Source organism: Neolamprologus brichardi, chromosome 6, assembly GCF_056152115.1.
Source record: "Neolamprologus brichardi isolate AB-2024 chromosome 6, ASM5615211v1, whole genome shotgun sequence".
Taxonomy (NCBI): Eukaryota; Metazoa; Chordata; class Actinopteri; order Cichliformes; family Cichlidae; genus Neolamprologus; species Neolamprologus brichardi.
This window is the reverse complement of record NC_142109.1, coordinates 33294655-33319509: the sequence shown is the minus strand read 5'-3', so window position 1 is coordinate 33319509 and position 24855 is coordinate 33294655. Positions and strand designations below refer to the sequence as shown.

Here is a 24855-nt window from a genome sequence, read left to right as displayed (position 1 = left end):
TAACGTTTGCATGCTAATTGAGGCCTTGAGAATCTGAGATGGAGTTCTTGGGCTTTTGCAGTTTCTCTGACGATTGCATGGTCTGACCTTGGGGTGAATTTGCTGTGACATCCACACCTGGATGTTTATGCCATTGTGTTGACACACACCTGAATCCTACAGACCAGCAAACTGCCCAAACTTCTGCTTTAACAGCGGTGCTGCATTTGATTAGCAACATTGGCGCTTCTCAGCCTTTTATGTTCTAAGGAAGCAGTGAGTCTGCACTCAGCTTTTCACAGCACTGCACAGAGTCTTGTGAAAACTTACATTATTGCATGACTGTACATAAACGAGTCAGTCAGGGACACTGTCAGGGTGCTTTGGACAAATGCGTCCACCCTAGTGTATATGTAAGGGTGAGTCCAAAGGCGCAGACAAGCTGTACAAGATAATCACCAACATCGCCCATCTGGTACAAAATGAAACATCTGCTCCCGGTTGATTAAAGGCTGTGAGTATATTCTGAACATCTGACAATTTATTTCATTTAAGTGACCTGGTGAATTAAGTGGACACAGTTACAGTTTAACTGTATAAACTCCTAAAATTTTGGTGTACATCTGATTTTTAATCTCATCCTCGGGAGGCCTGTAGTGCAGAGCAAGTTCAACAGCAGGATATCTACTCATTGTCTGTCAGCCCATATTTTCTAAATCCCATTCAAATTAAACAGGGATCACCAATCATGAACATGGAGATGTCTAGAGCCGCAAATTTCTCAGAAGAATACACAACTATAAGGCTCAACACATACGAGCCAAGCAAGAGCAACAACATTGTTTCTCCATGCTTCATGACAGTTAGCTTACAGGAAGAGGATCTAAACTGGATGATCTGATATCCTCGTGTTGGTGTTGTTCCCAGATCATCATGAAAATGTTGTTCCAGGTTCAACATTGCAAGTGACCAATCACATTATTGTGACGTTATTCTTTTGCGCACCAACCCATTCGTGCATTTATGAAATTCCAATGTTGCAAGGACAATATCAATTCTGCTTAGCGTTTATTAAAGGGTCAGGGTTAGGGTTAGGGTCAGGGTTAGGGTCCGTTGATTGGCGGACAAAGGTGGTTTCTCGCAGCTTAAGTACAGTTTTTTGTTTTATGCCGGTTTTTCCCAAAGTCGCAAAAGTATGACATCACAACATTCTGATTGGTCACTTGCAATGTTGATCCTGGAACAACCTTTAGTATGATGATCTGGGAACAACACCAACACGAGGATATCAGATCGTGCATCTAAACTAGTTTTTAATAGGAGACTGAACTCAAGAGCTGCACCGGCATAAGATAAATGAGGGTTATTTTGAACTGTGAATCATACAAAGATACTTATCTGTCCATGAATGCAAATCTGGAGCAGAAAAGAGCCCCTTTGTTTATGTAAAACACTATCAATATTGCCATGCAGACTACATTTTGAATAGAACCACAGCGGGTTGTAAAATCAGCACAATATATAGTGTAAACAGGCTTTCCCATGTTGGCAGGATCCATGCATGTACCTCCCTCCCTCGCTGTCCTGTCTATTTTAAGCAGCATCGCCGCAGGTAAACATGTCTGCCATGATCTCCTTCCGAGTATGTGAGGTACCAGCAGGGTCCAGGAGACCCTCTGAGACCTTGTGCAGATTACAGGTGCACAAGCTGTCACAACTTTCTGACCAGCATAAAAAAATCCTGTTCTGCTCACAGTGAAGAGATGTGCTCACATCTCGAATGATGTAACATCTAACAGCATCACGTGTTATCGAGGCTGTTATCGGGCACGAGCTACAAATAAAACACACAAAAGCTGTCCGCTGAGTCGAGCTCGCGGAGGCTCACAGCAGAAACGTTTCTGAATACCTGCCTTGTCATCTGGCTTTAGAAATGCCAAACACCTTTCAGGATATGTCATTGTCATATTGTCGACTGCCGTGACCTTCATCTCCTCACAGGCGTATTTATTCTGTGAGATTGTAGGGCTTTTGCTTTTTTTCCTGTGTAACTTGCAGCAGCAGTGAGCACACCGTGGAACGTGGAACTAGCATTCTTTTGAGCCCCAAATAGCCTCAGGTGGCAATGTTGAAGTAAATTGAAAACAAGCAGGGAACATAATCACATTATTGAACAACATTTCTGAACACATTTCATTAGCCTCACTGGGTCCATGTATCAACAATGTATGGTGACATATGTCATTAATTATAATTGGAAGTTGCCAGCAGGCCGTGTTAATGCACAGATAAATAACTGCGAGGAGCAGTGCTGGTGAAAGGCTGCTGGGAAAGTAAATGAAATGAAAAGCCGGACTGGGAAGGTCACTTTGAGGAGCTCTGTTGCATATTAACACTTTCACTGCCACTGTTTTCAATTTATGTGTATATTTTAAAAATAAGCACATTAGGATACATACAGGATGGCGTTCACGCACAGCTTTCCTGTGTGTTTGCAATTCTATTTTACTTTAAATCAGATCATAATTTACAAAATTAGAGATCACGCTGCATTAAAGAAAAATTAAAAGGAGCGGCTGAGTGCATGAACTCATCAGGAAAGATTTTATTCAGGTTATAAATAAAACGAAAGGTTATTGTCTTCTTCTATACAACTGGATCAGAAGCTATATCTATGCATGAAGTTTAATTATATTTAACATTGTAATTACTTGACATAAACGTATATATTTATCAAAATGTTTTTCTCAAGGCCAAGAAATTTTTTTTTTGTCTTGGAATAAAGAAAGCCAACAGAAGAAAGCAGCAGCTCTGAGGAAAACAAATATGTGCTCCTCGGGGTTTGCATTCTTATATGCCTTAAATAACGTTGTTGGCATATGACTGTTCATAAGCCCCACAGGCAGAAGCTCACAGGAGAAGTTATCAAAAGGTGAGGGTAAAACATTTAAAATCACTTCAGCGGCTCCCTAGAATATACCGACAGCCCCGGCGAGAGCAAGAATAATTTCTTCCTCATGCCGCCAGCTTTCAGGAGTCATAAAAAAAGCTGTGACTTCAAGGCGAGGAAGCAAGAGGAGAAAAACGCCCATAAGGACTTTGTATTCAGTGCCCAAACAAAGTAAATGCGACTACTTTAAAGGTTAACAGCTGGCCTTGCGCAATATTCCAGCTGCACGTATTACAAAGCCTTCAAAGGCCAAGCATTTTTTTAAGGATAGCATTTTGTAATGTCATGTGTTTCCTTTTCATTAAAGGTGTCACTGGTGAAAAAAAATGCAGCCTGTGGAATTCAATTTCTGCTCCACGAAGCACTGCTGCTGTTCCCACCTGTCACCACTAGAGGTCAGAAAAGCTTAGATGTTTTTAACTCAAGTGTTTATCGAACTTTCTCACAAATTGAAAAATAGAAATTAAATTTTAATTTACATATATGAGTTTTAATCTGTAATCTTTTATTTATCTCAAACAAACAGAAACATATAAAGGGGGTTAGGGTTATAATGTTTTATGAAATATGATATATTTGGCATTACTGGGTTATTTTATCTCTGTTTGCTGGATGTAGCGCCCAGGTAGCTCACCTGCAGATCTGGGTAGCTGAGTACCACGAGCTGGGCACAGGCATTGACGTCATCCCCTTTGATGAAGGAGAGGTCCACCCCACCAACTCGCTCCAGACCTGAAAAGTCTGGGCTCCTCTGCCAATCCTCTGTGTCCTCCTCCAGCACCTGCTGCCTCAGACGTGCCTGCTCACTGCATCGGGAAACAAATATATAAATATAAACACACTCGCTGGCAATTACTTCATGAAAAAATACGAGGTAAAGTCTATAGCAGACAAAAGGGCTGTTAACAGCAACAAATCTGAAAATCTCACAGTGGCTTGATGAACCCAGGTGGTTTGACTCCCGCTGTGGTTTGTAGAACTGCAGCTAATTTAATTATTCAAAACAAGGGCTTATCTCGACAGCTTTCAAAACCACTGACATTCACGTCATGAATTTTTAATAATGTCTAAAAGAAGAATCAGTCAGCTGATTGTATTGTACTGTTGAAATGTAAATATCTGTAAATGCTGTAATTGTGTCTCTCTGCAGGACAGCAGGAGCTTCACACGCTCACATTAAGAGACATCAGGACATGATACAGACTAACGTGATGATATCGCTGCTCTTGTCTTTACAAACAAGTAAATCAATGAAAGGCTGATGAGGTGTGGAGGTGGCTCAGCTCCAAGAGCTGCCTGTGTCGTGCCAAAGTAGTTGGCCCTGACAGAAATTGCATCCCCTGCACAGCAGCATCTGTCAGCACAGTCGCTGCTTTTTACTGACAAATGACATTTTTACAAACTGTAAGACGGGTGAGACAAGCATTTACTGTCAAACAATTACTGCTGCTCTAATGTAGGATGAACAAACACTGAGTTCTTAAAGATACAGAGACACAGAGAGAAAAGAAGAATATAAACAGGAAATAAATACAATCATGATGAAATTAAATAATATGCTAATGAAAATACTGAAAATATATATTTTTAAAGAATAGAGACCTCTGGTATTTTAAGATATCATCACTCTATAAGTAGAATTTTTATCATTTTAGGATCCCAAAATATGGATGAGGTCGTTATAACTGTATCCTTGCGTTAAACGATTATAAGTAAAGCCTAATATGATTACACTCTACCACTGGTGCTGTTTTGGTATTTCACCAGCCACTGAAGCTGACTTCTTCTGGATGGGACACTTTGGAAAACTTTGAAGATAAAGAATCAGCAGCGTTTGGAGCAAAACGAGTCTAATGGACTTAACTGCAGAATAAAATCTGGGTTGTATTTAAGGTGTGCTGTGAGTAGCTGAGACAGAAAAGCACTCTGACCTTTCCCACTGCTGGAGCAAATCTTCTGCGGGAGAAGCGGACATCTGTCAGCCTGCTAATGAAGACACGACCAGCTGTGAAATTACTGTTTTTAAGAAAAGAAAACACCAACTGACAGCAGCAGGGAGCAGGCTGTTTACTTCCGTACTGCTGACGCGACTTTGAGGGCGGGGTCACTGGTGTAATAATGTGAATTCTTGTTTGCAAGATGGTTTGTTCCACAATGGATTGTGTTGCTGCACGGACGTTTTAGAGTGTCACACAAGTAAGGATTGTTAGGCTGTATGTTGCTGTTGTACATGGCACAGGACCAATCTGAGTCGCATGACTTGTTAATAAAACTTACTACCCCGTTGGGTAGGAAATAGATATTCTGGAGTCTGTCGTGAATGAGACCAGAATATAACAACTGGGACTATCCGGGTAAGTGCTGCCACCTAGTGGTTTAAACTGTTAACTACATCAGGTTTCTGCTCACACCGCATGCAGCAGGATGTGTTAAGGTCCGAAATATGGCTCCTCGTGTGGCAGTTCAGAGCAGGGCCGTGCAGAGAGGTTTAAAGGGGCAGGTGCTCAAAGTTAAAAAGGGGCACATTGAACGAGGCTGAATAACAACAACACACATTCATCAAGAACCTAATATGGGAAGGGCAGGGCTGTGTTGATCTGAGACTGTAGACATTAAAAAGTCCATAGGAGAGATGGTAGCTGATTAAACAAGTGTCATGAGATAATAACAAAATGCAAAGATTGGTGACAGTGCTTGGAACCATAAAGCAACAAAAAACTGTGAGAAATAAATTGGGCTCTGCCTGTGAATCACTCTTTGCTTCTTCCTTCCATCCCATCATTTCATATATCACTCTCCACTTGCTGTCTATCTGAGAACAAGGCACAACTTGCTATTGCAATAAACTATAATCTAATTATCCACACCTAACAACTCTTGCACTTAATCTATAATAAAATGATGACAGAAAAATGTTATAGCACTGCCTTTAGTAGCCTCACACAGCTCTACTGTTTCCTCCTCATGTCCTTACCAGGCATGTCTGGACAATGTTATATCATGAGTAATATTTTTTTTTAAATCCATCTAAATAAAACACACACATGCACGTACGCACAGTGACATTTTAGACCTTCTTCAGAATACTGTATATACTATGGGCATCATGGTGCTGATCCAGAATCCTTACATTGTTATTAATTACTAGAGCTACAATAATAAAGCAATGAGGAGGGGGAAGTAATAAATATGAAATAATGTATTTATGATTATTCCATTTGTTTCACTATCCACTCTGTGCAGGGCAAAGCTTATTACATTTTTAAACTGTAGAGATACAATAATTTTACTGCTGTAAAATCCAAATTTTGTCTTATTTAAAATATAAATCTAATATAATCTGCTTCTTAATGTATGTTCTTTAAAATGCAGCGTGTGTTTTTTAATATATTATAATTATAATACTGCATAATTATGTGGACATGCATATTAGATCGTTTTTTAGTGAAATATAATCTCCCCAGAAAGGCAGGGAAAGCCCGGAAACTTACTTTAAAACTAAATATGTTCCCTAAAACGGTGACAGAGCTACAGACCCATGACAGCGTTACACAGGCAGCCAGCAGCTATGACCAGCACTACTTGTGCAGGTAATAAAAGGACAGGTAATGTTTGTCGCGCTGTTGCACACACAGCACGCTCATTTGTTTCAGTTCGTCAGTTGCAACAAGACAGCTTACCAACATGTACATAATAAGCTAATACTCCTGTGTGCTATACACTACAGTGTACGCTGTACACCTACTTACTGGTTTTGTCACATCGGTCTGTGTCTCTGAGTTAACTTGTGTTTCTCCTACAGCTCCGGACCGCAAAAAATGCGCGTGCTCTTTGTGAGCTCGTTCCCGGCTCGTAACCAGCGCGTTCTGCCGTCAAGGGCGATCATTGGTTAAATGCGATCATGTGACTGATGCAAGCCAGATCCTTTTATTTAGCAAAACTGTGATTAATAGTTAAATATTATTGTTGAGGGGCACAGACAGGACTCCGCACGCGTGCACACATAAAAAAATAATAATAATATTTTTTTTAAAAAGTTGCCTCAACAAAAGAGCACTTTGGGCACCCATCAGGAAAGGGGCGGGTGCTCAAGCCCCTCTAGCCCCCCCCCTCTGCACGTGCCTGGTTCAGAGGATCCCTGTTCGCCCGTCTTCTTGTACCTTCTCCACATACTTGAGACAGCAGGTTTGCAGTTGGACTCGCAATGGTTTCTGTTTCCTAACTGAACAGATTAATATCCCTGAAGTTAAAAGTGATTTTGCCTTTTACCACCTCAGACGCCGTGCAGGATGGTCATGGACTGAGGTTATTAGTTAATTGCAATTAAAATAGAAACTAAAACCAACTGAAACTAAAAATGATGACTACATGACATGTTCACGTCCTCCACAAAATGTGGTATTTGAAAATATTCTCTAGTTACTACGTGAAACTAAACTTAAAAAAATTTACAGGACAAAAGCTAAAATATATAACTAAAATACTTTAGCCAGGTGAGAATATGGAGCAAATCTAGAATGACTGACTGTAATTTTTCAGTACAAACATTTTATTAATCATTGATGAAAAAATATATGGGCTCTTAAATGAGGGGTGAAATAAAAAGCACTGGAAGGAACGGTCAGTACAAATCATTACACAGTGATCATGTTGGACCACCTTTGTTCTTGATAAAACTGGATCCGGATGGGAGTCATCTCCCACCGCAGCACAGCAGGGGTCACTGAATAGTTTGATGAGGATGCAAATGATGTGAATCATCTGCTACGGCCTTCACTGTCCCCAGATCTAAGCTCATCTACAGGAAACATGTCTCCAACCCCAGTGTGTCAGCAAATAAGAGGATATGCTCTGGAAGAATGGTCTGAAGTGGCTCCATTAGATGTGCAGAATTAGAAAATAATTGCTAAAGAGCACTGAAGTTATTTAAGACCTTACTTAAACAATTTATGTTAGTTTTTAGAGACATTCAAGAGTGAGATAAATTGAATAGAAGATATTTAAGTAGTATTGTTTTGATAACCTTGTAAATTTTTTGTCCATTTTTATCCAGACAGGTTCTGAAATATGAAAAGCTACACAAATAAACAAACAAACAAGAAATAATACATCAGTGTGGCGCTGCCATGAAATCAAAGCCATAAACTTCACGATCCAAGGAAATAATCAGCCAGACCTTCAAGACAGACTCAATACAATGCATGTTTTTTTTCTTATTTAATTTCATCACAAATCCTTACCAGTACAGTAAAACATATTCAGCGTGTGTTCTGCATTAGTAGAAGTACCAACACAGATTTATTTACAGTCTACATAAAAGTCTGCGAGCGAGCCTTTCGTCTCTGTGGCAGCGACGCCTCCACAGGTTCACTCCTTGAACTTCCACTCCTGCCGGCACATGGGGCACTGCTGCTGGACCTGCTGTGAGTTCAGCCACTTCAGGATGCAGTGCATGTGGAAACAGTGGGAGCACTGACCCCAGACCAGCGGGCAGTCATCCCCAGGCACTTTGCCTGCAAAACAAACAAACAACAACAACAAAAACACACATTAGAGAGACTGGGCAGGATTTTGCATTCAGTTGCTGATTAGCAGATATCTTCTTGTAATACTAAAACAGGATACAAGTGTTTCCCCACAGACCACTTAAGTATATTTAAGAACTCATTTCATCCATTTATGTGAGCAGTGCCATCCCCGATCAATTTAGGCATTTGCTCTTATTTTGAAAGTTCAATTGCTGTTAATTAGCTACCCGTGACCTTTCCCGTGTTGCCTTTTCTCCAGTGAGTGGCTCACAGGCCTAGCTGCTGTTGTGGCGGTCTTCAATATCAACCTAAAGAACCTACGGGCAATACAAGATACTGCAGCTGGAGTTGATCTCCAAGATGGGTCACTGGAGCGGCCATCAATCCATTTTCCACCACCACTTATCAGTGATACAGTCAAGCTCTTCATCCTAACTCGGGGCCTCCTCCCAGTTGGACATGCCTGAAACACCACCAGAACAACCTCAACTGTCTCCTTTTGATCTAGAGGAGCTGAGGTTCTGCTTTGAGCGTCTCCTGACTAAAGTGCTCACCCTGTCTGTAAGGCTGAGCCCAGACAACACAAGAAGCTAATTTCTCCCACAAGATATCCAAAATCAATTTCTTTCAGTCGCCTCTCAGTGACACATTTTCCTTTATGCTACCATGTCAACAGCATCTGTGCTGTTAACAACCAGGAAGGTTCCTCTCCTCTTTAATCCAGAGGATGTGGTGACCATGTTTTCCAAAAAACAATTTAAATTCATCTGACCTATGAACAGGTTTTCTACTTCCCCTCAGTTCATTTTGAATGAGCCCAGAGGAGATGTTGATCATCATCACATACAGTTTGCTCTTTCGATATTCTGAGGCATTGCAATTTTATCTTGAGGAACATTTTTCTAAAATTGTTCCACAGCTTGTAGAAGCGTTTTTTTGTAGAGTGGTGATTTTTTGCCATCGTTCTCACTACTTAGTTTGTATAAACAGGAGGGCCAGGATAAATTTGGCATATTGTCGGTCGGATAATACGCAAAGCGTTATATGTATTAGAAGAAAACCCACCAAAGAATAATCTTGTTTTGTTATGTTTGCATCATTAATGCAGCCACTCGTTACTTAGTGCTATGTTATTAGCTCTGATACTCACAGTCAGGACAGCAGCCGTTAAAGGCCATCCTGCAGATCCCACAGTTGTCATCGTTGGCCACCCAGAGCCAGGAGGCAACCCCGTTCCACTGTTTGATTTTCACCTTCATCCTGCGGATCTGACAGGAGCACAAACGCATCACACCGGAGCAGCTAATGCTAGCACGATAGCTAATGTTGTTACGATCTCTGAATATTAATGTTCAGCAACACGTTCTTACTTACAAGGCAGCGACCACCGTCTCCTTCAGGTATCTCACACTCGTTAGGTTAGGCCGTTTCTTAGCAAAAAACAAATCATTTAGCGCTGGTTTGACCGACGTCTATAACATAAAAGTGATGTTTTAGCAACCCGGGCAAAAATCGTTTCTTCTTCTTCTGCTGAAAGACCGCCAGGCTGTATCCTGGGATGGGACATGCTGCCCTCTACAGTCAGTTTGGGGGAAAACCTCAAAATAAAAGAGCACCAAAGATCTGTTTTTGAATTTTTTTGAAAAGGTGATGGTGTCATTCTAATGTTTACAACTGCTTTTTTTTTTTTGACAAACATACTTATTTTAATGAACCTTTATTCTATCATTGAACATTTGAGGCAATCTCATTCATTTGGGCCTATCTGATATTTTCTATAATATAAGAAATAAATAATAACAATTATTTTTTAAGGGGCTAAACAGAATTGAAATTGAAAGATTTGCAGGATGAACACTTGTACAACAATAAATCTGTGATGTGCACATAAAAGCATAAAAGCGGCAACATCAAAACAGACAAGAGCATTAATATGAAAATATAAAGATACAAACAGCGAGGTAGTATATGCAAAATAATAGTGCACGATGATTATAATATACAGTGCAAAAAGAAAATGAAGAATGAGAGGGACAGGGGTTAATGCACTTGTAGTTCTCGGGGTAGGGGTTTATTGCAGTAGAATAGGAGAAGGGGGGGGGGGGGCATGTATTTGACTGCCTGTTTGAAGAAGCTGTTTTGTAATTTGTAATCTGTGAGTTCTGCTTCTGATTGAGTTCTATTTCCAGAGGACTGTGGCATTGCTTCGGGTGATGTAGATGATGAATCCATTAAATTTACAGGTGGCTCTTTTTTTGGCACTCATCCTGCGTAAATCTCACCGAGCGATAGTGTCACACGTCTGGAACCACCCATGCAGGCCTTTTCTGCTTGTGATGAACCACACCATGCAGCACTAGATGACGAGGCCCGCTATTGTTGACTGAGAGAAGCTGGTCAACAGGTGATGAGAGAGAATCTTTAACTTCTTAAGGATGTAAAGCCTTTCCCCAGCCGATGGGAGATGTGGTGTGGGTGAGATTGACCAGGATGTGCACACCAAGGAACTTAAAGCTCTCCACTTCCTCCACCTGTACGCCTGAAGCAGAGCGCTCAGTATGCTTCAGTTTTCTGAAGTCTACATTGCTTCTCTGCTTTTTACTGGGTTTAAGTCCAGATTATTGTGACAACATCACAGCAGAGGTTGAACTCATGGTGTATGTGTAGTCATGGGCTAAGAGCGAGCTGAGGACAAATATGCGAACACCCATGAAAACCTTGACGCGTCTCCATTTCCTTTTCTTTTCTTTAAAAGCAATTGTAATGCTAGATGTCCACTAGATGCAGTTGGTCTGCAATCCAATGTGCTGAGGTAATGCTCACACTTACAGCACTGGGAGCACATCTGGTCTTCCTTCTCCAGGACATTTTTGAGTGCTACGCTTTCAATTCCTTCATCTTGTTAAAATCTTATGTATCCGTTTCTATTTTTTCCTAACATTATTTTTACATTAAGGGAAACAAGCACCACGTGATGACCTTAATTTTCCATTTGACAGAATCTGAGATGATGAACTGTCAGTGATGAAATGCAGGTCACTCAGTGCAGAGAACCTTTGATCATTAGTGGAGCTGGAGATGCAGCATGAGACCCTTTTTGTAAATTCACAGATTAACCACGTCACTAACAGTGTTGGGGAGTAACGGAATACATGTACCGCCGTTACATATTTAAAATACAAAATATGAGTAACTGTATTCCGTTACAGTTACCGTTTAAAAAGGTGGTATTTAGAATACAGTTACTTTGTTGAAATAAATGGATTACACGGCGGTACTTCCCTGTTTCATATTGTGGCGGGTCAGGACTGTTTGGGTTTTGTTTGAGAGCTACGTTCTGTTGTTCCAGGCGGCAGCGTTACGGTTTCCATGGTTACATGGTGACGCTCTCTCTCTGCGTGTTTCCTGGGTGAGAGAGGCCTCTTTGTTGTTGTTGTGCTAAGCTAATAGGCAGAATGCTACAGGTATAGCTCTAAAGAATGTAGCATCATAGGCAGTGTAGTCCGTGCTGCAGGGAGAATGGACTGCCATACACGTTATGTGTCTGTGAGCGAGGGAGGGAGAAAAAGGAAAAGTACGAGCTGTCATCGAGCAAAAACGGGAGCTGGAAGCATGTAAATATAATAATAACCACTGCAGCCAAGAAGAGTGCCTGACGAGCCCAGTTGTAAGTAAGCTATTAAGACTCGACTGTACACCGTGTTCGTGTTTTCCTCCAAAAACAATAAGTTCCGTTGGAGCAGCCTTTCAATGCCTCTCTCTGTCTCTGCTAGCAAAGTTGACCCAGACAACAAAGTAAAGCTAGTTTTCAGCTACGAGCCGACACAGAACCCACCGTATTAGCCAGAGGTCCCTTTACTACGGTTCAGAGCCGCGGACCTTCAGTAACAGTAATAAATCACAGCAATAGTACATTCATGTAGTTGTAAACAGCATGATAATATATTAAGTAATCCAAAGTATTCAGAATACGTTACTCTCATTGAGTAACGTAACGGAATACGTTACAGAATACATTTTGGGGCATGTATTCTGTAATCTGTAATGGAATACATTTTAAAAGTAACCTTCCCAACACTGGTCACTAACAGATGACTGCAAGGAATAGAAAAGCAATTTTTAGTTCTAGGCAATAAAAACATTTTGATACAGAACGTAAAAAAGCGGGACAGGAGTCTGCAGTTTCTTATAATTCAAGTTTAATGCTGAAAAATGTAAAGCCACCATTTTCTCATTAATCCAAACATCCTTTTTACACAATATCTCACACAAAGGTAAAGAGAAGATATGCAAAGATGAACACGGAGCAGAGAGACTGACGAATGTGATGAACAGTCACGACAGACAGTTATAGCCCTCATTTTTCAGTGAGATGTTGGTGAGAGGCGCTCACCCTCCAACAGCTAAAGTCAGAGAGGCAGGTTAAACTTCTGGTGTTCAAGAGAATTAACTGAAATGGAAATGAAAACCCGTCCCATCTGAGCACACTTATTTATGCCTACAGCTTCAATTTAAAAGAAAAAAAAGAGGTCCACTCTGCTTTCTAAGATCTACACACAAAACTGGAGTGTGAACGTGTGAGAGTAGCAAAAGGAATATAAAGCAGTAGTCAGGTTTGAACTGTTGCCTCATCAGTCAAACCTGTGAAGAGATGAAGATCAAATCGCCTGAAGGAATAACCAGGTGAAGTCAAGTGTGCCGAGAGAAGAGTGGAGAAACACATTTTACAGGCATCTTCCTCCCCCCACTGTAATTAACATTCACCCCTTTACCCCATCACACACCCGTAGCCCTCATCACGAAGAGGGCCACTCAGTAAAACAATTCATGTTATTGCAGTTAATGACATGTAGATACCACAAGTTAACCAGTAACTATTAAAAAAAAAGCAGTTTTGTGTATCAAAAACAGGCAAGGTCCTTTTTTTTTGTAGGAGGGAAAATGAATATGAACACAGATGCCACAGCTGTCTTGCTCACGAGCTCTGAGCATTTCCTGTCATCCAGTCCTATAAATAACGCCAAATTTTGTGCTTTTTGATGTTTCACTGAAAGAAATGCTAAAACTTTCCACAGACGAGAACTTGTTTTACCGTTACAAATGTCTTTAATTTGGTATACTAAAAAGTAGTCCCAAGCTAACACTGTCATATACCAGCTAAAGAAGAAGATTCATATTTTATTTATCATTAAATATTTGATCTGATATTCGGTCCGAGAGCTCCAACATGCTCTAGAAAGACTCCGGAAACCCATGTGACCTATACCTGAACTGTAGCTACAGAAACCTACAGAGTTGCTTTAGGTGGGACCTGTTTGTTTAAAGAGTCCCAAAGAGTAACACTGGCTCATCTGCAGCTCTCTTTTCAAGTCAGACTTTGACGGGACAGTAGAAACGTTAAAGTGATGAGTAATCCTCTTGCTCTTTACAGCAGAGTGTCACAAAGAAGCAGCTGCCGGACTGTAACATTATTTTAAGCATTAACTGTTTCAGCACATGTATCATAAACACAGTTTTAACGTTTGTAACAACCCGAACTGCTCGAAAATCTGTTGAAAATTCAGCGAGGTACAACGATCCGTGATCGTGTGCAGATGTGTGCTCCCCCCGAGCAACGTGGTGCCGCGTGGCGTCATTACAGTGAGGAGGAACAACCAGTGTGGCATCTGTGTGTATATATCTATGAGGAAAAAACCCCTCCCGCCTTTATTTTTTGCCGTTGTTGTCAGCTGCACTGTGTAACCATGGCAACAGCACCCAATGACTCTTGGCAAAGTTGAACATTTCTGGAGTCTGATCTGTGCGAAGTCATCGATGCTCATCAACCAAATAGAACACGTTTTAAAAAAAGAAAATGAAATGTTCATTTGACTCACGATCGCTCGTCTATTACAGTGGTGACTAAGTGATGCTTACAAAGGCTAAAATGGTATTATTTATTGACACATGGCTCTTAAAATGGCTATATCTTAAATCTTAAATAAGAGATCCGTAAACCCAATCGCCGCGTGAGCATGCGGTATTGCCGCCATGCCACTTCACCCATCAAGTGTCTCCAAAACACAAACAAACCAACGCTAGCACTTGTACAGTATCGATGTGGTCTACTGGCGCGCCGTCAAATGATAAATCACAAAGAAACATTCACCCCCTAAAGCACACTGAAATCTACATCACTCTGGAAACGTAACGATGGCAGTTCCGCCCAATTCACCACAACCGTCCAAATTCAGGCATTTTATTGGTTAGCAAGCGCCAGCCAATCAGTAGCACATTCACCAATCAGTGACAAGGCATTTCCTTGACCGCTTCATTTAACTTGAGTTCCTCAAATGTGCAGACGCTCGACAGAAAGCAAACTAACTGCGGCCGTTCCACGTTAAGATTATTTTTATATATATATATTTTCAAAGCATGAGGTAGGGATGCACCGATGAATCAGATGGCGTTACTGACTTTTGCGCTGGCTAAATGTTCAAAAACTGTTCCGTGAAGAGCTAAAACACATGCATTTTTTTTTTTTTAAATAAAGTTTTTTTTCTTTTTGTTTTACCTGGAACAAAAAACAATATAAAGACTAAAAAAAAAAAAAAGTCAGTATCAGTGCTGGATTACGGCCTAGTATTTCACAGTCAGTGCATCCCTTACTACGAGGACAGAGCACGTGTCGAGGAGAAAATCTGGCAAATTATTTTTGTTTCGCTCCTGACAAAAAGTCTGTAGACAAGAAACGGTGGTGCCGCAGAATTCAGCCGTTTACCGACTCGAGTTTGCCCGTCTGTGCGCCTGTACGCAAGAAAAAAGTCCATCTGCAATCTGCACCCGTGATGACGTTGGCCCAGCGGTGCAAAGCAGACTTAAAAAGAAAAAGACAACATTTCACTGCACAAGAAGAGGTAAAGACATTGTTTTTGAAATACCAGAACCAAAGTCAAAGGACAATCATGATGTACTTTTTGACGCGACTTTAAAACGTCCTGAAAACACACCGAGATAACAGGGCGGCGTGTGCATGCTGGTTAGGACTGTAGCCAGAGCGCAAACATTTCTTAAGCAAAGTACGGCCTCTGTGTTGTATAACCAAAGACAAAAAGGTAGCACTCGCACAAGACCTCAGGAATAGGTCACCTTTACCAATCATGTCAAACATGAGTCAAGTTTAGTCACATGACAGGAATGACTCAGAAAATGATCTGTCAACTTACGCCTGAAGTATTGTGAGTGCTGCCTTTTTATCTTTGGTTATTCAGCACTGGGCCTACATCACTTCGATAGTTCAAGTCTTTGACTCTCATAATACTCTTTTATCAACTTTTTTATTCCATCCTTTCAAACTTTAAATTCATGTCAAACCTCTGAAAGTATTACTGAAACAGGAAATGACATCACTCTAACATCAGGTACTTTGGTTCTGCCAATTCAAAAACAAAAATGCATCAAATGTCCCGTTTTCAGAAATGTTACTGGTATAAGTTTTGTCATCCTGTTTTCTGAAATGTAGCATTTTTACTTTTGTTACTGCGTTTTGCACCTTTGGGCCCCCGCAAATGATTCTCCTCATACATTTTCACGTTAAATAGAAATATTTCACACAGTAGAAAGTCAAACTTGTGTTATTGCTTCTAGTGGATTTACTTTGCTAAGCGTCAAGATCTGGGTCAAATATTTAAAAGATGTGATGCAACCTGTACAGCAATGCAACGAGTGTCAGAAAGCTCAACTCGGCCACAGGAGCACGCCGGGAAGATTTCACCTGTCAATTGCCGAAGTTACCGACACCTGTACAGACAGCTGATCTTATTTGACCCAGATCTATTAAAAGATGTTCACCCCACCCACATTTGACCTATATACAGCTCACCAGAGACAATAAACCCTCCAGTAACAATATGGCAAACACTGTCAACTTTTTTCCTGTGCGTTTGTGACCGACTGGCGTTCGTATGTAACAGCTCATCCAGTCTTTATCAGCAGACGCACATGAATGAGGTATGCGTCGCCTCGGTACTGTTTATGTGTGTGCACGTGTAAATGCATATATGTAACAGCGCCTCCAGTGTCGTCATCCTGTTCCGTAGCTCCTAGGATGAGAATATTGCTTCTTTCTTTCAGCTTCTGGTGCCTGAAAGGCGCCACTACTCACCTCCTGACGTTTATCCGCTCCATCGTGCACAAAACATTCTGCTGATGGTCTTATTCAAACTGCTGCCCAGCTGAGATGCCAGGCATGGAAAATATATGACCCTTTGTGCAAAAATCAGCCCTTTAAATTGTACATTTAGTTTCTTTTTGCCTCAGAATTTTTTAATTCTTTGTCTTCCGTTTGTGCAAGCATGCATCAGTTCCACAGAGACTGGCTGTGCAATAGGAACAGAGTCCAAAGATGATGGTTTAAGGGTATGGGGGTAGGAAAAGTTGGCGTCCGTGTTGACGGTATGGGCAGTGGAGAGGGGACGTGGGTTTTGGGAATTGAAGTCCTCTGACACCAATTTCTACCTGGAGATCATGGAGCTGGACTGGGATTGGTTGGAGTTGGTGGTGGCGGCGCTAAGCTGAGAGAAGCCGCTGTGGCTCGACTCCAAGCTGGTCATCGATCCCCTGAGAGAAGAAACAAACATGCGGTGAACACGTGAATGCACACAAAACTCACACTTCAGCTAATTTCATGTGTACACGACACCTGTGCAGCCTTAAGACTGCTTGGCACTAACTATGTGTGCATGACCCGTGCTCATGATGCAGAACCATGCAGTCAGAGCAAACCTAAAGGAGGGAGAATCACTCTGGACCCTACAACATTCAGGCCCTGCCACAGGCTGCAACAACTCAGGGAACGGTTTTACACCAGCCACTGGTTTTAATTTAATGAATAAAAACAACAACTAAACAAAAAAACCAGCCAAAGGTCAGGGCATTTCGTTAAAGGCAGGAGCCACTTAAAGGGGATCCATTGTTAAATATGGCAACATTTTCCAATAAGGGAGGTCCATATAACAATCCCTGGAAGCTCGAGACACTGTAATGTTAGCAGTCATCTCAAGCACAGAAGCCACACCCACGTGCTGTTCAAACTGTCTGTTTACAAAAGGCACCAATCAGAACAAAGCTGCTTGAAAGTGGGAGGAGCAGCAAGGCCCAGTATAAGGTAAACAAAACTAAACTGTATCCTACAAGCTAATCTAGCGAAATCTAAAAATAAAACATGCAGCTGAAAATGAGCGAAACCGCCCACTTTAATGAGGCTTCCTGTGGCAAAGCACGAGACACCATTTTTCTTCTATTACTTTTGAATGAATAAAAGAAACTTTAGGTATTAATTCCCATGTATAGGTAGACTGGTTTTGGATTTATATGGATGCAATATAAAATTACCATGTGCATTGACAAAACCAATGTCTGTCTTGGTTTCATATGTGCCTGAATACATTCAAAAGGTTGGCTTGTATGAAGCCAAATTAGAATAATTTACAAAATATGACACATGGCACTTTTATTAACCTCATCCATTTCGTATGAAGTTATTAAATCCTCTATAAAAATGGTTATGGTTATGGATGATTATGACCCGCGGTACCTCAACTTGCATAAATGTTATTCATTTTTGATTCCTTTTAACTGTTAACTGTAATAACCCATCCTAAGTAATTGGAACCGACCTAGATAAGTCTGAGGGACTCACCAGAGAATTAAAAATGAATAAAAAGAGCAGCTTTAAAGAGGATGACTTTAGTTCACAGGAACCCTTTAACTCTCAACTCTACAATATAAGGAGCCATAAAAAGGTAATAGAGACTTACTGTTATGGCATGTGTTATACATTACAGACATGGGAAGAAATATTGCCCTAAATTCTACATTTACTTCACTCAAGAAGGCATTTCACATCCTCAGAAGTGTAAATATCAACCTTGATCAAAACATCTTGTTAAAAACTACTAGTATGAGTTAGATGATCACGCCAAGTCTGTTTTTGAAGATAATAAACTGAAGCAGCATGTGCACTGAAAGCAAAGTGAGACTGAGCTGGTAGTGCAATGTGATGAGCGAAGAAAAGCAAATACAAGTCAGAAAATGACAGTGTGTATGTGCGTGTCAGTTGGGCGGCTGTTTGCTGACGTTAACCAAATCAGTTAATCCTGAGAGTTTTAGTTATGCAAGCAGGGTGATTAATGCCAGCAGGTTGCACCGGATTCTTTCCTCAGTGTGAAGAAAGCAACAACATCCTGTTAGCCAACGCTAACAAAAGTCATAAGCAAGAACAGATGCAAATTAGCATCTCTTTGCAGCATCAGAAGCAAGACTGCCATGGAGGGAGGGAAGGAGAAGGGCGCTCAGATTAGCAGCCAAAAGCAGCGATGATGATGAGCTAGTGCTAAAGAAAAAAGGGGCAAACACCGAGCCACTTACAAACTCCGCACATCACAGCAAGCCGTTCTTCACAGGAAGAAGACAGAGCAGGAGGAGGGGGTTGTGAGCGATAGAACAGGAGTGGATTGGAAAGAAAAAGCTTGATTAAAGTCGTCTTCAAGGAAGGGAACAGTATCCTCATCTCAAAACTGTGGGTCTGGAAAACTCATTATACTCCAAAGGCATTTCAGAAAGTCATCTTAGCAACATTACAGATTTCATTCATTCAAGCACCAAATGTCATACGTGGCACTATGTGGAGGATTGTAGAGAGGGAAAAATGAAAGAAGACAGGAGTGAAAATGAGCAGTAATAAATGGATGATGTCTAAAATAAAAACCTTATCAAAACAGCAAAAATATGAATACATGACATATTTACACATCACAGACGCATATGTCTCCATCGTTCACCCACGCACTAACCTGAAGTCCTCAGAGCCCAACACCTCAGTGTAGTACATGACTTTACACTTGTGTGAGGAGACCTGGAGGGTGGCCAGCACGTCATCCACTCTGGGCAGGTTGGTGGCCGAGCAGGCCGCCATGTTGTGGAACTTCCACTGGAGGATGTAGAAACCCGGCCACCTGGTTATGTGGGAACCCTGAGGAAAGGAAGGATTCAAAGTGCAAACAAGCAAAAATGAGGATCCGTAGAAGCAACGATGATCCAAGAAGACATCAAAAGTTCACGATCATAAACCAACCTGCACGCTCTCGCCCTCCTTGCAGGTGAGCGGAGACTCGACCATGCTGTAATCCTGACCCAGCGTCCAGGACTTGTCGATGAGCTGCACGTTGTTGCCTCCTGGGGAGGTGATGCCGTGGGCTCCCAGGGTATCTTTGCGTGGTACTTGCGGAGCTCGCTTTGAGTGGTAGATGTTGAAAACGATGTCGCCTTTGCACACGTCGAAATCCCAGGTAATAACCGAGGAGGCGTCGATGATCTCGATCACAATCTGATGGAGGTGGAAGAAATTAAGCAGGTTTACATAAAGTGCATGGGTTGTATAAGATGATGTTTTTGGCATTAAATGTGAATCGACTGATTGCAAAAAGAAGTACGGCTGTGAAGACGTGTGGGAAAATAACTCCAGGATGCCACACTTTTTTTTATTATTATTATTATTATTATTATTATTATTATTATTATTATTATTATTATTATATATAGCTGCCTCCACCAGTGTGTGTATGTGAGAGTGAATGAATAATGGCATTGTAAAGCGCTTTGGGTGCCTTGAAAAGCGCTATATAAATCCAATCCATTATTATTATCATTATATGTGGGAAAATGGTATCACTTCAAGAGGGGAAAGAGAAGTATCTAAAACATATGACATATGAATGCAGTTTTTAGGCCCGGTGACTGCAGGCAGATTATATTTCAAAGTCACGCTACATGTGTTCCTCGTCTGAATTCAGAATCTACCTAAGATGCGTTTAACAAGTTACAACCACTAGGTGGCAGAAAGTTTCACAACACCTCCATCAGAAGCACTGTCCTGACCTACTATTCATATCAGAGCGACACAGGCCTTCCACCGTTTTCTTTTACTTTCCGTGCATTCAGCCTCACCTCATGAGGAGCTCCTTTGAAGATGCTGGCGCTTTGATAGATCATCTCAGTCCACAGACGGATGTCCTCGTTCTCGACCTCCTCGGCCGTGCGGTACATGGACTTGGGAACCAGGCCGCCCTCCGGTACCTCACACTGCAAAGAAAAAGCACACGTGTACACTGGGTCAGTAAAGGAAATCTCGATGTGGGCGGTGTCATGTTTTAGGATCAATTTTTACTCAGAGCTTAAATCTTACAGTGACACTCACCATGCACTCTCCTCCCAGGAAATCCGGAATGATTTCCTTGTCTATGTAGTCCACGAGACCTCCAGCACCCTGATAGTCATTGCCTGCGTAGATCAAGAACTTCTTGCGGGTGTTTTCATCAATAAATGGGCTCACCTGAGGGAGAAGGCACATATTAAATGCATGACCTGCCTGCAGTAACACGAGGAAACACTGGTGCAGCATATGAAACTTGTGTTTGATAACAATCCACATTCCTTTCCTACCCTAAACCTTATAAATGCTAAAACAAGGAAGTTTAACCAGTTTCTTGGTTAATATATTAAAGCAATAATGTAATAATGCAATAATATGCAACAATTCTACCTTTAGATAACCAGTCAAACCCATGTTTAAAATACATTGACTTAATTAAGTCAGGAAGGTAAACACTATAAAACAAACTGAAGTCTTTTGTGACGTGCTTTTTGCATGAGCAGTCAATAGGCAGCAGAGCTAGGTGACCAGGTGTTCTATTTTATGTGTGACTGCACAGCATTTTTATCCCTTGTCCCTCATTCTACATATTGAGTCAGTGCTCTACATTTAAAAAGTCAACACTGCAGGACAAAGCCTGGCTCTTTTCCAAAGACTGTAAAGAAAGCAGGAACGTTATCATCATGCATCAAGTACAGGCTAACCTGTAACCTATCTTCATATCTTTTCCTAAGCTATGTGTAACAGGGAAAACTGAATCCTGCCAATTCAAATTCACAAACTAGACATGTATTGTCACAATATGATGGAAAACCAATTTTTAAAAAAAAATACAGGTCAAACAGCTAGAAGGTGATTCTTAGAGATGGCTCTTCATAAAGAGTAAAGCGATCCTTCACATGCCAAACCTGTAACCTACAAATTTCAGTCTATCTGCACTTTGTTATTGATATTTATATTTAAAAGTACAATACTGTAATTTTCTGCTGCTCATTCCTGTGCAATATCCCATCTGCCCTCCCGTCATATTTCTTTTCAAGATTTTCTTATTTAATCACTAGTGTACATATATTTATATTTATAGATACATATATATTTAGTCATCTTTTCTCTTTTACCATATCTCTCTAATATTTTGCTCCCTACTATTTTTCTATTTTATTATATTTTATTATATTTTCTCCTAATGTATCATACTGCTGAGTGACTGCTGCTCGTCAAACACATTTCATTGCAATGTTGACCCTGTGCTAACTTGCATATGACAAATAAAACTGAAACTGAACTGTCTTGTCCACACTACCAGATGCAACCATACTCTGTTTGCTGGGATCCTGTCACCTTAAGTAGAACCCAGCAGAACTTCCAGGACTTGAAAGCTCTTATTTCCATTTGGGGCCAACGATGCTGCTGTTGCCACTGCTTAGCAAATACTACACATTTGTGAACACTGGCAACTTCTGCATGTGTCAAAATAAGGGTGTGAAGCAGACTGAAAATTCACTGTATGCATAATCCGGTGCTGCAGGATGACCCCCACAGGGTCTGAGTTACTCTTATCCTGAGTCTCACCAGTGTCCAAAGGACTGGGAAGACTCTTGGAGCTCTCAATATAAGCAGCCGTCCTAGAGTCTCAGGGTAGTTTGCCTCCACGACCTCGATGATCCTCAGCAGCGCCTTGACTCCTGGTCGCCATAGGTGACGCATGTTCAGCCCCTCCAGATCTACTAGACATGTCCAACAGCTAGAGAAGAGGACATGAGAGGATTAGGGATGTGTGTGTACAAGGACGGCCACAAACCCATAAATGGGCTACGGCCTCTTTTTGACCACTTAGCACTTGTCACTCTGAAGTAAAGCTTAAGTGGTGAAGGCAGTGCTTGCTAATTCCGGAACCCTCCAACCCTTGCAGCACATTCTTCCTTTCCTTCTATCTGTCCTGGCAGAGTGCTGTGACGTGACAGCCTCTCATAGTTCACATGCCTTCCTGCGCAGCTCTTATCCCAGGCACCTCCTCCTCCTCCTCCTCCTGCTTCAGAGAGCTGACAGATGACAGATACCATCTCTGTTCCCTCCCTCTCACTCTGTCAGTTGCCATCTGAATGAGTCCCCTGAAAGGCGAGCCTCATGTGCGCTTTCCATTTTGGGGGACATAAATTCTGCTCTGGACTCACTGAAAGTGTGTGTGTGTGTTTGTGTGTACCTGTGCCCAGTTCTGACTGCTGAACCGAATCTAAAACGGCTTGCGCGTTTTTAAGCTGCTTTTAACCTGCATTTATATTCACCTACGACCACATTCAAAGCCGTTTTACACAAGCACTGGACTATACCTACCACTGATGCTGATTATTTTTCTTTGTCAACACTGACACTGTTATTAGTTCATATTAACTGTCTAGATCACAGGCAGTACGGTGAATTCTGTCTTCATACTCTCAACCACTACGGAGGCTTCTTAAAAAACAAAACAAACAAACAAAAAAACAAAAACAAAAACCAAAAAACCCAACAACATCTAAATTCATTTAGACTGGCATAATGTATAAAAACAGCAAAAAACAAACAAACAAGTAAACAAACAAACAAGTAAACCTGCAAGTTCTGAAACTCCAGAAGCTGGAAATAAAGTATCCTGAAATGGTTCCTTCATATGCAACAAATAACTGATTAGCAAAAATTGCTATTACTCTTTTTTAAACGGGTATTAGATACATGAAAGTAAAAACAAAAGAAAACAAAACAAAATATCAATCTTAACAACAGAAATAGTACAAAAATAATAATTTTCAGAATTAAAAAAATCGAGGGTGATGACATGTAAATGCTACCTTTTAAAATGTTGTAATAAATTATTTTTCGGTAGCACATCACTTTTCTGAAGCAGCAAAATAATTGAGATCAGTTTTTCTATGGTCATTGTGAATAAGAGGTGCAGCCTCTGTCATACTGTCGTGTGATGTGAGAGGAGGTACTGTGTTTAAAAGTAACCAGAGAGCAGAGATAACAGCTTTTGAAACTGAGCCTTTTAAGTCAACGTCACACAGGACTATTCTCTTGTTTGTTATGGAGGACTATCAAACTATTGTATGTTGTAACATCAAGTGAGAAAAGTATCACTTGTGATGAAGCACAGTTTAACAAATATGTTTTATATTTATATAAAACATCACAATAAACAAACACAGACAAAACAGGAAATTGTACAACGGTGTTATGAGTAATAGAAGAAAGAGCAATTTGTTTCTGTATATAGTACATATGTATTTATATCAGGTCTTTATCTTCAGTTTTCTTGAGTTGTTAATTGAGCTTCCAGTCAAAGCCTTGTTTGAATATGTGATGCATTTCAGTTTTACTCTTTTCTTGAACTAAACTCAAAGGCAGTCTGCAGATTTAAAGCAAGGACCAGTGGAATATAAAGTAGTATCACCTTTGAGAGGCAGAGATATATTGGTTTACATATATGGTGAATAATAGAGGTCCAAGAATTTTTCAACAATCAAACATATTGACAGGTTGTAAAGGTTTACCTGATTGGCCGACCGAACACCTTTGTGTTCTCCTCACAGCGTCTCAGACCCTCCTCATTGATAGAAAGCACCTGCGGTGACATGAATTGTACATTTGACACACTTGGCTCCCAGACTCCACTCCACAGTCACGGCAGCATTATAAATCAGCACCCTTTACACAGCCTGTGTTCTGTATATAGCCTGGTGTTAATTTACCTGTCAGGAAATGCCACCGGACATTAATTCCCTAACCTGTAATCCAAAACCGACCTGACCCAGCGCTTCCGCCCGTGTATTACAAACCCAGCGGCCTGCCTGGCCTGAATTGCCCACTTCTTCTCTCTCTTGCACCAACTGTGTGTAGAAATGCAACTAATAGAACAAAGCATCAGGTTGATAACAAAGGTAAATTAATGAGTGCGTTATCAAATTGTCCTGTGCGATTCAAAGAAGCAGGAGTTAACAAATATTGTGGCAGAAACCCTGTCTGACCTATAAACTCATCAACCTGCACTACAAACACAAACCTTAACTGCAGCACAGTGTGTGTTACATACATGTCTGAGCAAAGACTCCTCCCCGAGAGCGCGCACCAGTCCTTTGGTGTCCATCTGGCCGAGCCTCAGGATGTACAAAGGACGGCCGTCTGAAAAATTAACAATTAAATGAATGTTTACATGATATATCACATGATTT

General features: G+C 41.1%; 3 protein-coding genes across 7 annotated transcripts in view; all 3 read right to left on the bottom strand.

Moving 5' to 3' along the window:
* Positions 1–5012, bottom strand: part of LOC102783144 (endonuclease V-like) — a 91003-nt gene extending 85991 nt beyond the window's left edge. For all 3 annotated transcript variants that reach the window (XM_087842637.1, XM_087842635.1, XM_087842636.1), the window contains exons 1-2: positions 4861–5012; positions 3564–3735 (exon numbers count right to left, since the gene is read on the bottom strand). In XM_087842637.1, coding sequence (XP_087698763.1) covers positions 3564–3735; positions 4861–4904 — 216 coding nt within the window. In that variant the 5' untranslated portion in view covers positions 4905–5012. The remainder of the gene's footprint in view (positions 1–3563; positions 3736–4860) is intronic.
* Positions 5013–8129: 3117 nt separating this feature from the next.
* Positions 8130–10018, bottom strand: anapc11 (APC11 anaphase promoting complex subunit 11 homolog (yeast)). 2 transcript variants are annotated; one of them, XM_087842634.1, is made up of 3 exons: positions 9828–10018; positions 9608–9725; positions 8130–8442 (listed from the first exon to the last, which is right to left on the bottom strand). In XM_087842634.1, the coding sequence occupies exons 2-3, from the start codon at positions 9714–9716 to the stop codon at positions 8297–8299; spliced, it is 255 nt and encodes an 84-aa protein (XP_087698760.1). In that variant the 5' UTR covers positions 9717–9725; positions 9828–10018; the 3' UTR covers positions 8130–8296. The 2 variants fall into 2 exon arrangements, with proteins under 2 accessions (XP_087698760.1, XP_087698759.1); XM_087842633.1 differs by having other exon boundaries at positions 9832–10017.
* A 2621-nt stretch (positions 10019–12639) lies between these two features.
* The window catches only part of LOC102783427 (SEC14-like protein 1), a 41588-nt gene continuing 29372 nt past the window's right edge, over positions 12640–24855 (bottom strand). The window contains exons 9-17 of one of the 2 annotated variants that reach the window (XM_087842144.1): positions 24717–24805; positions 24178–24248; positions 22220–22391; positions 20693–20827; positions 20443–20577; positions 19571–19822; positions 19290–19468; positions 18865–18891; positions 12640–17055 (exon numbers count right to left, since the gene is read on the bottom strand). In XM_087842144.1, the coding sequence (XP_087698270.1) occupies positions 16950–17055; positions 18865–18891; positions 19290–19468; positions 19571–19822; positions 20443–20577; positions 20693–20827; positions 22220–22391; positions 24178–24248; positions 24717–24805 (1166 nt within the window). In that variant the 3' untranslated portion in view covers positions 12640–16949. The remainder of the gene's footprint in view (positions 17056–18864; positions 18892–19289; positions 19469–19570; positions 19823–20442; positions 20578–20692; positions 20828–22219; positions 22392–24177; positions 24249–24716; positions 24806–24855) is intronic. The other variant, XM_087842145.1, reaches the window with a different exon arrangement.